The following is a 12,037-nucleotide window of genomic DNA, read 5'->3' as shown; positions in this document are numbered from 1 at the left end:
AATGGAATGCAGTATTTAGCATATTGGTATAATACTTACGAATCTGTTTATTCTCCTTTGGTAACTGAATTTTATTGGTCTGACTACTGCCTTCAAGGACAAAGACAAAACTTTTAACTTCTTTATCAAACTCCTAAAGAATGGAAAAGAAAAAGAAAAAATAAAGGATATTTCCATTTGAATTCCATTATAAAATCAAAGATACAAATTCACAGACAGATTTACTTAATGAGTTGAAACTAGAAGGGTGTGTTGTAGTTTTTCCACAATAGGCCAAGTTTTCAAAAAAGCACAAAAACCAAATGAGATTTTCCTGGATTATGTATGGCTTGCATGATTGGATCTCTCTTTGGATGGCAGAATCTTTTTTTTTCCACACTAGAAGAACATTTCCATTGCTGCAAATCCTCTAATTCCTAACCAGAAGCTCTTGAAATTTAATTCATTCTAATTCTGCTTTACTCTGGGTTATCTACACTTAGTAGAAGAGGAATAAGGAAGTGAAAGGAGGTTTCACTTCAATCCCCAACTGATTTGGAGGACTCCAGGTTCTCAAAGGCTCTCCCAGATGAGACAGAGCAGACAATGGGTTGTGTGCTTATCATCCAAAGACTAAAAAGTTCAGCATGGAGCAGCTCACTGCTAGAGGGTTGTACTGGTCGGTGAACTTTTGACCACAGCAACTCACAAAGACAAAGGCTGATAGATATATTAGCTGCAATCTTTATTGTAGAAGGTGTAATCATACTGATCCTTGAAGTAATGAAAGAAAATTGCAATGTTATCTTTTGTTACTAATTGTGTGATCAAGTAACATGATATACTTAGGACTGAAAAGTCCTAAAGTTTAATTTATTACTTTATTTGACCTATCAAATTTCCTTACAAGGAGGGATATAAATATCTCAAAAGGGGACTTAAGATACCTTTGATTAACAACAAAGTTGCTATAAACAAAATTAATCTGGGCCTATTAAATAAAAGTATACAAGGTACAATAAGAATTTCAAATGTGCTAAGTTTGAAAAAAGCTAAATATAAATGCTCATTTATTATGAAATTAGAAGAAATGCAAGTAATAAGTTTATCTTACAATCAAGTCACTCATAGCTCTTATCTTTCACTCTTAACATTCATAAATGATTTTACATGGGTTGAAATTATAGGTTGAAGTTATATTTAAATTATAACACTTACTTTCCAAATTACAGATGGACTGCCAAAGATCTTCCATCTTGCTCCGGGATTTTTGCCCTGGGCACTGAAGATTTCAACAAATGGCCCCCCCTACAAAATAAAGGTAAATAAACAATCAACAATAAATTAATCAACAAGTATTGATCAAACATGTATGATGCGTCAGGAACCTTGACCAACTATGGGAAATAAAAAGACAAAATTCTCCATCCTAAAGTAGATTACACTCTAGCTTGAGAATGTGGAGAAGAGTGAGAGTTAGAGTCAAGAGAGAGTCAAGAGAGTCAGCGTCATTCTTGACTAAGGTGGGGAACCTGACCTCCTGCACATGTGGCCTTCTGACTGAATCCAAAGTTTATAGGACAAATTCTTTTATTAACGGGATTGTTCTATGAAGTTTGGATTCAGTTAAAGGGCCACCTGTGACCTCAACACCGCAGGTTTCTCACCTGTCTGGACTTTCTAACCTAGGGGACTAGATGGATAGTGGTACTCTTGATAGAAATAGCAACCGAGATTAGGAGGGAAGCAGAACACTGGGAAAGAATTTTTGCAACTAGTGTCTGTGATAAAGGGCTCATTTCTAAAATATATGTAGAACTGAGTTAAATGTACAAGAATACAAGTCATTCCCCAGCTGATAGATGGTCAAACGATATGAACAGGGAGTTTTTAGAGGAAGAAATTAAAGCTATCTATAGTCATATGAAAAAATGCTCTAAATCTATTGATTGGAGAGATGCAAATCAAAACAACTCTGAGGTACCACATCACACCTATCAGATTGGCTAACATGACAAAACAAGAAGATGATAAATGTTGGAGAAAACGTGGGAGAGCTGGAACACTAATTCGTTGTTGGTGGAGCTGTGAGCTAATCCAACCATTCTAGAGAGCAATTTGGAACTATGCCCAAAGGGCCATAAAAATGTGCATACCCTTTGATCCAGCAATATCACTACTAGGACTATATCCCAAAGAAATCATAAAAATTGGAAAGGGTCCCACATGTATAAAAATATTTAGAGTATCTTTCTTTGTGGTGGCCAAGAAATGGAAATCAAGGTGATGCTCATCAATTAGGAGATGGCTGAACAACTTGTGGTATATGAATGTAATGGAATATTATTGTGCTATAAGAAATGACAAACAGGAAGATTTCAGAGAGGCCTGGAAGGACTTATATGAACTGATGCTGAGTGAAAGGACGACCCCAGTTTGCAAGGAATTTTTCTGGTAGACTTAGCCTCTCATAGCAATGCAAGGACCTAAAACATTCTCAAAGGACTCTTGACGCAAAATGCCACCCACATATAAGATTGCATGCCGTCTCCAAAAGGGAGGAGGGAGGTAGGGAGTCAGAGAAAATATTAAGATTTATGGAAGTGATTGTACAAAACTGAAAACAAATAAATTTAAAACAAACAAAAGAAATGGCAAAGATTAGAAGAGGCATGGATTTGAGGAGAAAGATAAGTTCAGTTTTGAAAATGCCTATGGGGCATCCAGATCTAAACAGAAGAACACAAGACTGGAAGTTCTAAAGAGATCATTGGGCCGGATACATACATCTGAATTATAGATCTGAATCATCAGCATAGTTATAATTAAAGCCATGAGAACTGATTTCACCGAGAGAGGAGGGTCCAAGACAGAACCCTAGGGGGGTATCCATAATTTGGGGATATGATGTGGATGATGTTCCAAAAAAGGAGACTGAAGAGAAACAGTCAGAAAGGTAGGAGGGGACCCAAGAGAGAGCAATGTTCCAAAACCCCAGAACATAGACGGTATCTAGTTGGAGAGGGGAGTCAACAGCGTGAAATACTGCGAAAGTCAAGAAAGATTAAAAAATGAGAAAAGACAATCAGATTTGGCAACTAAGTGAGTATTAGTGGCTTTGGGAAAAGGCAGTTTCACTTGCATGATGAGGTCACTTCTGAGAAGAAGTGAGCAGAAAGAGAGTATATGAAAGCAATCAAAGAGAATATCTTACTGAAAGTTTGGCTGATAAAGGAAGGAGAGACAGAGGAGGAAAGCTTGCAGAGAGACTTATGAGGGTCTGTTAAGGATGAGGGAGATGGCATGTTTTTAGGAGCAGTAGAAAAGGAAAAGATTACAGATTAAAGGGGTGGGGAGAGATGGCTGAGTCTGCGAGATGCTGGAAGAGAACATGTAAAAAGGCCAGCGTGGGCAGGCAGGGTTACCGCTGCAGCCCGTGAACTGATGATCACCTCTTTTCCTCAATTCCCTCTTCTTTCTAGGTTTTTATGATACTACTCTCCCAGTCCTCCTGGCACACTGCTCCTTCGCAGTCTTCTCAGCTGGTTTTCATCCATGTCACACCCTAGCAGCACCATGAGGCTGTTCCAAAGCTGTCTTGATCCCTTTTTTTCATTTTATACTATCTCACTTAGAGAGATCATCAGCTTCCATGGGTTCAATTAGCATTTGTTTGCAGATGATCCTCAAACCTATATATCCAGCAAAGGCCATGGGATGATCAGTAAGCTCCTCCATCCAGACTCACACTGCAGAAAATTTCTAGAAGGTCTCACTCACTCTGGCCACAGAAGTGGAAGGGTGCCAAAAGCCAGTATGATCTCTGGAAAAGTGAGTAGAATCTTGGCTCTGAGAGGGCATAGAGCCCAAGACAGCTCCTCCCAGGCAGATCTCAGGGTTGAGGTGTCCTACCTTTGTCATCCCATCAGAATTGCAACAAGGGTCAATGCCACCTCCTAGAATACTAAGGGAAGTGAAGGGGCAGAATGCCCATTCCAAAAGAATAGAACAAGGAACACAGTTAAAATGTAAAAGATTCACAAGGTTAAGATTAGGGCGTCAGAGCAGAATCTACTGTGTCTCAGGTGAACCTAAAAATGTAGGGTAGCAATCATGCTCTCAGACAAAGCAATGGTAAAAATGATACGTTCGTCCTTTGTTGCCAAAGAAGACCATGCCATCAGAGAGATGATGACATGACTTGCACTTGACTTTATTTTGAGTGAGGAAGGGCTGTGCAGGTCACCAGCTTCACTTCTCCTCCAGAGCCATCTAAATCCCGTGACCAGATAATCATCAGGATGACTGGAGGTGACCCAGGATCAGGCAATTGGGGTTAAGTGACTTGCCCAAGCTAGTGAGTCTCAAGTGTCTGAGGTGAGATTTGAACTCAGGTCCTCCTGACTCCTGCACTGGTGCTCTATCCACTGCACCACTAGTTAGTTAAAGAGAGAAGCAGGGAAACTAGATCAGAGTCAAACACATCATTGAACATAAAATGATGACAATGCTCAAGAGATATGTGTCAAATAGCACAGCATCCAAACAACTTAAGGAAAAGCTAATTCACATTACAGTGAGAAACAGACAGAAAAACTATAATAGATGGGGAAGTCAACGTATCCCAGTCAGACTTAGATAAACCTGACAAAAAATAACAAAACAAAAAAAAAAACAAGAAGGAAGTTGTGAAAGGAGTGTTGTCTACTAAGATCCTGCCACAATGTGGAAAAATGTTCCCATGTGCAGTCACCTGAGTGGCCTGCGTGGCTAAGGCTTGAGCCATTTACAAGTCTTCCTGGCTGCCCAGAGCATTAAAAAAATCAATCCAATAGGAATCGGGGCCTTCAGACCTAGACTGTATTTTACTGCTGTTCCAGACAATACACTATTAACCAGACACATTTTTTTTTGTTCTTTGGGAAACTGGGGAGAACTGAGTCTACCTCAATCTGCTTAGTAATCTGCTTTTTTTTTTTTTTTAAACTATTAAGACAGTCTATGAGTATCTCATTTCAGTCCAGTCCTGTATATGAATTACTGGACAGGCATGAATCAAGTCTGAATTACTACAGAAACTGAAGACCTGAAAAAGATTTTAGAAAAGGTAGATAAGACTCAGCAGTGTGTGGAACTTTTACAAAAAATCACCACAGAGACTAAAGCATTAAAAATATCCAGACAAATGAAGAAAAGAAGAAAAGTACATGCTCTACTGATCATAATACAATATGAATTACAATCAAAAGGAATTTGATGAAATGACTCAAACAAACTAAACAAATTTAACCTACAGAATATGACAAGAGTCAAAGAAGAAATCATAGAAATAGATAATTTCACCAAATAAAATAATGAGACAACATACCAAAGGTTTTGAAATGCACTTAAGAAACTGGACAACGACATTTCTTAAAAAATTATGAAAAATCAAAGAAAAGATTTAAAAAATCATAAAATTGATAAAATGAAAATGGAACCCTTAAAAATGATTAAAAATACCCAAACTGTTAATTAATTTAATAAGGGGGAGAGGCAAATTCAAAACCAAAAGGAAAATTCACATAAAATGAAATAAGCGCAAAATTGATCATTACATAAAATGGATACATATTTACAAAAATATAAAACACACAGCTTAACAGAACAAGAAAAACATCATTTATATAACCTGTTCTCAGAAAAAGAATTTGAACAAATCACAAATAAACTCCCAAAGGAAGAAAAAAATTGGACTAGATATATTTATAAGTAGATTCTCCCCAACATTCAAAGAATGAGTAACTCGAACATTATAACTATTTGAAAAACTGAAAAAAAGGTATCCTACCAAAATCCTTCTATGACATAAATATGGTCCTGGTACTAAAACAGGGAGGTAAAAAGCAGGAAGTTAAAACTATAAACCAAATTTTTAATGACTAGGGATAGAAATAAGGCCTGCCTTAGATACTGAACTAGTGACATCCTTGGTATATTTCATAATAGCACCTCCCCTCAAAGGACCGTTGTGATGATCAGATGAGAAAACATTTAGAACACTTTGCAAACCTTAATGCTCAATATAAATGCTAGCTATTATTAATGTTATTATTACTGAGACTCTCTAGAGTATTAAGAAGTGAAAGGACTTGCCCAAGATCACAAAGCCTTATGTGGCAGATGCCGGGCTTGGACCCAGCAAAATGGCTGCAGCAACATATTAAGTAGATGGTACACTATGACCACCTGAAGTTATACCAGAAATGCAGAGCAAGTTACACGCATAAAGGATCACACTAATAAAAAATCATGCAATTATGCTAACAGATGTAGAAAGGGCTTTTAACAACATAAAATACCCACTTGTGGTTGAGAAAATTTAAAAGCATAGGAATAAATGGACCTTTCCTTAATATGTTAAACTGTTAACTATCTAAAACCAAGAACTAGCATTGCTTCTCATAAATACTAGGAGCCTTTCCAAAACATAAAGGATGAAGCAGATTTGTATTGCTATTTCTATTATTTTATGTTGTTCTAGAGATGCAAGCTATTGTAATAAGAGAAGATAAAGAAATTGAGGGAATAAATATAAAGAAGAAACAAAATGATTTTTCTGTAGATGATACGTTGGTTAACTAAGACAAAAACAGTTTACAGCAAATTCTATGATAAATATTTAACAGGCAAGAAATACAGGGAATCGATATAAATACTTAAATACAAAATCCAGTCCCCAACAGAAAATTGCTCAAAGGATATGAACAGTCAGTTTTTGAAAGAAGAAATGTAAGCTATCAAGTCATATGGGAGATGGTCCAACTGCCTAATAAATAAGAGGAATGAAAATAAAAACAACACTAAGATTTACCTCACACCTATCAGATTATCAAAGATAATTAAAAAAAGGCAAATGGCAATTTAGGAAGTGAAAGGGGAGGAGCACATTAATCTATTGTTGGGGGAAGCTGTGAACTGGTCCAACTGGTCCAAACCTATTGGGTTTGTAACTATACCCAAAGTCAACCGTGCCTACTCTTTGACCTAGGCAGACAGCTTCACATCAAAAAGGAAAGAAGGCGGAGATAAAAATCTCTTATATTTGCAAAAAAAATTTTGTCAGAGCTCTTTTTATTATAGGAAAGAACCAGTATAAGAAATAACCATTCAAAGTAGGGTACAGGTGAACAAATCATGGTATACAAATGTAAATGGAATGCTATTATACCAAAAGAATCAATCAATCAACATTTATTACCCTCTGTTGTGTGCCAGGCACTGTGCTAAGTGCTACAGATACAAAAAGAGGCAAAAGACAGTTCCTGCCTTCAAGGAACTTACAATCTAACAACCAAAGGAACAGATTCAGAGAATACTGAGAAGATCTGCAGGTACTGAAGGAGATCAAAGTAAGGAGGACAGGAGAAAATTTACACAATGTGGCTATAGCAATGAAAAGAACAACTCTGAAATATATAAGAATTCTAATCAATGAAATGAACAAGTATGACTTCAGAAGACTAATGAAGCTCACATCTCAACTCTTAGCAGAGAGGTGGCAGATAAGAGGTGCAGAATGAGATGTACATTATCAGACATGGCCAATGTGTGAATTTGTTTTATTACATGTGCCTGTTACAAGATCATGTTCACTATATGTGCCTGATACAGGGTCTTTAGAAAGATAAATATCCCTGTCAGGAAATTCAGGAACCAGAAGAGGGTGAAGCTTGGTGGAGAATGTTTACATGTACATCAACTATAGGTACAAAAGAAGCCATTTTGATCATGAGAATATACTACAGACCACCTGGAGGGAAAAAGAGAATATATAAGTTCAGGAAATATCTGATGCCTAGCACAGAGAGATAATATAGTGGTGACAGGAGACCAGTCAGAGACTACTGACAACCTACTGGTCAAACATGAGCAGCTAATACTTTCTTGTCATGGCTACCGATCTTTCATCTTGTGAAAAAGAAAATCAACAAGTGAAAAATCTACTCTATATCTGATTCTCATTAACAAGAAACAATTGACTTCTAGGTAATCATGGCAACCTTGTGGGGAAGCAACTAGTCCCTCTCTTAAGAGTTTGTGATAGTGGAGAGGAAAGTTAGACATCATATCACGTGCACTCTAGACATATGCAGAGGTGATATCAAAGGGTTCAAATGAAACATAAGTAGAATTCTGCAGACAAATTCTACAGGTGAAGTCAACCCAGAAGAAATGAGAACATCTCAAGAGTGAAATCCTGAAGACAGTCAAACAATTCTAATGAATTTGAAAAAAAGAGAGAGTTTAAGGTGACTGGTGAGGATGACTGGGAACTCATCAATTAATGAAGATTTTTTTTTTTTTTAAAGACACCTAAAGATGAAAAGAAAGGCAGGTGATGGAGATGAACATAACCTGCATATCATGGTGCTGGATAAATAATGTCAAGAAATTAAGGCTCTGAATGCACCAAATATTTCCAAAGAAATGTGATAACAACAAAAAGATAGGGTTTCTTAGGCACACTGTAGAAAAGGTCAAAGAAAGGCTGGAATCACAACATGGAAGAATGAAATCTGAGTGCAGAAAGGGGAAAGCAGCTCAAGTCTTACTCCGCTTCGGTCTGTTTCTTCCCTGTCAAGGTGAATGATGGTGGGACCAGAAAGAAGGGAAGGTGCCCAAAAAAGAGCAGGGTGGGGAGGAAGTAGAAGAGCACTTAGCTACCCTTGTTGAGCTCAAGTTACCTTAACAGCAGAAAAAACTGACCAATTTGATTAGTTAGCCAAAGTCAAGGAGAAAGGGAAGGCCAAACAACAGAATGCAATATTTAGGGAACAGCTAGTGAACATGGAGGAGAGAAAGCCACCATCAAAAAGATCCTACAAGAGTAGTGAGTGGCTGGAGGGCTCTGGGGTGACAAATGAGGCCCTGGGCAAATGAGCTGGGGGGAAGGCAGTGGAACATGATCCGACCTGCACTTTGGGAATGTCACTTTGGTAGCTAAACGGGGGATGCATTGGAGTAGGGAGGGACTTATGGCAAGCAGACCTACCAGGAGGCCATTGCTATAGTCCAGGCATAATGTGATAAAGGTCTTCTTCATGGTGGGGGTCATGTCAATGGAAGAGACCTATTGGAGATAGGTCAGATACAAAGCTGAAACTGACAGACCTTGGCAACAGCTTGGATATGGGGAGTGAGTGAGAGGCCTTGGATGATTCTTAGGTTGAGGCGATGCCCTTCACATGCATATGGAAGGTGGACTGTGGGAGACGGAGGGTTTAGGGGGCAAGATGTTTACTTTAAAATATCTACTCAATGTCTGGTTCAAGACATAGAATCCTAGAGAACATCTCAAATTCAGAAAGGCAGTTGTAGATGCAAGACTGCAAAGAGGCCAGCAGAGAAATAAGGGCAGGTAGATCTGAGAATCATCAGCATAAGGACAGTAATAAAATTCATGGGAGCTGATTAGAAGAGGACGCAGGACAGAACCTGGATAAGGATCCAGCAAAGGAGATAGAGAAGGAGGGATCAGAGAGGTGAGAAAAGACCCAGGAGAGGTCAAGAAGACTAAGGACTGAAAAAAGGACATTGGATCTGGAGAGAGTGGAATGAAGGTGCAACAAAGTGGTCAGACGCCAGATTCTGGGGGGTTAAGAAGAGAGGGAAAAGGGAGAAAGTGGAGACCCCAAGGGCAGAAGAGGTATGGGATGACAGCTGGATGAGGGTGTTTTAGGATAGGGGAGACATGGGTATTTTTATAGGCAGTAGGGAATGAACCAGCAGTCAGGGAGGACGAATGACAAAAGGGGGCAATCTGTCAGAGGAGAAAGGATGGAATGGGATGTCTGTGCAAGTGGGGTGGGCGTTGCTGGTAAGGAGTAAGGTCACCTCATCATGGGAGACAAGGGTAAAGAAGGAGATAGCAGCAGAAGGCAACTAAGTGATAGGAAACAAGAAAGAGGGGTCATCCTGGCCCTAGAAATTCCTTCTCAATCTCTAATTTAAATACGCTTCTCATTCATTCCAATTAATAAAACTTGCTGAGATCCAAGATCCAAAAACTAGCTTAGGGGTTTGATCATGTTTACATGTTCTTGCTCAATGTCTCACCATGGCATCAAGTGCCCCTAAGCCATCAGCAGCAGAGCCCTATGTTGGGCAGATTCTGCCAGCCTGGCAAAGCTCAGAATATAAGAGGCCTGTTCTGAGAGGCTCATCGCCAGGGGCCACCACTGAATCAGAAAAATGTGATTAAGCATTGCTGCTTCTACTAGCTGAGTTCACATCTTCTACACCTGCTTCTTAACGAAGCACAAACACATTTCACCTATTTCTGGACTCATTTCTTAGACAAGTTGTTTTTTTTTTTAAATTACAAACAAAATGGTGTTTCTAGTCTCCCCCCAAAGCAATGGCCAACCACCAAAGAACATGTCTGTTTCTTTTTTCAATTCTACACAGAAATGTGTGAAAAAGCATTCAGAGCTCAGGAAAATCTACATTCCCCATAGGAAACCTAAGAGGTAAAAGTAGGGAGATGTGGCCTAACTTACAATTTCAATGATAAATCACAGGAATTAAACACTGAATGGTAATCACCTTGGAGAAAGAGAAGCGTCTACTACAAGAACCTAATGGCACACTGTAAGTGCTTAATAGAGGCTTGTGGACTAAATAAATCTTTTAAGCGCTATTTGTACTTTCCAACAGAAGGGTTTTCCCCCCAAAGTTGACATGTTTCTGGTCATTTTAAGATAAAAGGTAGAAACAGCTATGAGAGGACATGGAACTAGGGAACTTAATTCTCCCTCTTCTGAGGTGTTACGGGGAGGATATAATACTGGACTGGTGGTAGAATTACCAGCTGAAAGAACACAGGAGGCTTTAAAAGTCGGCGTTTTCACCACGGACACTCCCCACCCCTACAGAACCCACAAAATTCTCCACAATTGCCTTTACAACCCACACACAGGTAAAGAACGGGCATCGCTGGGAGCTGGCCAAGGCAGACAGGTGGGGGTGGGGGGAGGCGGGTGCCAGGGAGCCAGGGGGGCGCTTCGTTCCCCGCACAGGAGGGGGCTCGGGCGGGTGGGGGAGGCCGGGATCGCGGAGCCCAGGCTTTCCCCTTCGTTCTCCGCCCGGCTGGGGCTCCGACTCTGGCCCCCGATCCCAGGCGCCCCGCACTCCTTTCGAGGTCCGTTTCCTCCTCTCTCTGCCCCGCCACGGAGCGAAGGTGACTTATCCACGGTCCTACGGGGCCCCAGCACCGCCGCAGGGGGGGGTTCTGGTGACTTCAGACGCCGCTCTCTGCCACGGTGGGGAAACTGAGGCGCGGAAGGCGCTGGGGGCTGCGGTCCCCTTTCTTTGCGCCCCCTGGCGCTCGGCACAACTCCGAGCTGCGGCCCACCGGCGCTGGGTTCAAATCCCAGCCCCGCTACGGACGGAGACGTCGCCTTGCTGGGCCTCAGTTTCCGCACGTGTTCGAGGCGGGGCCCGGCGGGGGCAGGGCAGGGGGAGGCTCCCAGTTACCTGGTACTCATTTTTGAACATCCCTGCAGGGAGGGCGGCGGGGCCGGGGCCTCAGAGCGCTGCTCTCCGGCCTCCGCGCCGGTGCATGGCCGGCTGCCCGCCCGCTGCGCCCCGGGATCTTGGGGGGAAGCCGCGTCGCCCGGGCGGCTGTTAACTCTCGGACAACAAGGCGCCCGGGGAAACCAACCGCATGCCCGCCAGCGCAGGGCCGGGCGGAGACGCGCCCCAGCGGACCCCGCCTCCGAGCGACGCCGAGTGCTGCCGCCAGGGCCCCGCCCCGCTAACGCCCGGGCTCCGGGGCGCCGAGGGGCGGGGCCAGCGCGGCGCCGCACGATGACGTCAACACGCGGGGCCAACCCCCGGCGGCCCGGCCGGAGCTGGGAGCGAGTTCAAGGGGCGCGGCTCAACAGGCAGGGGGCGGGACGCTAGCGAGGGACTGGGAGGGGCGCCGAGAGGATGGCGGGGGGGGGGCGGGGGGGAGCGAGAGGGGCGCCGCGCGATGACGTAAACACGCGGGGCCGCCCCGCGGCGGCCACGCCGG

At 42.1% G+C, this 12,037-nt stretch overlaps 1 protein-coding gene across 10 annotated transcripts in view; it reads right to left on the bottom strand.

Moving 5' to 3' along the window:
- CFAP20DC (CFAP20 domain containing) overlaps positions 1–11,785 on the bottom strand; it is a 215,152-nt gene extending 203,367 nt beyond the window's left edge. For 9 of the 10 annotated variants that reach the window (XM_072598796.1, XM_072598803.1, XM_072598804.1 and 6 more), the window contains exons 1-3: positions 11,497–11,785; positions 1,198–1,287; positions 40–133 (exon numbers count right to left, since the gene is read on the bottom strand). In XM_072598796.1, coding sequence (XP_072454897.1) covers positions 40–133; positions 1,198–1,287; positions 11,497–11,517 — 205 coding nt within the window. In that variant the 5' untranslated portion in view covers positions 11,518–11,785. Of the gene's footprint in view, positions 1–39; positions 134–1,197; positions 1,288–11,496 lie in introns of those variants that run through there. The other variant, XM_072598805.1, reaches the window with a different exon arrangement.
- Positions 11,786–12,037: the final 252 nt, after the last annotated feature.

This window comes from Notamacropus eugenii, chromosome 3 (assembly GCF_028372415.1).
Source record: "Notamacropus eugenii isolate mMacEug1 chromosome 3, mMacEug1.pri_v2, whole genome shotgun sequence".
Lineage (NCBI taxonomy): Eukaryota > Metazoa > Chordata > Mammalia > Diprotodontia > Macropodidae > Notamacropus > Notamacropus eugenii.
Note: the sequence above shows the minus strand (reverse complement) of the source record. Positions and strands in the feature narration are given on the sequence as shown.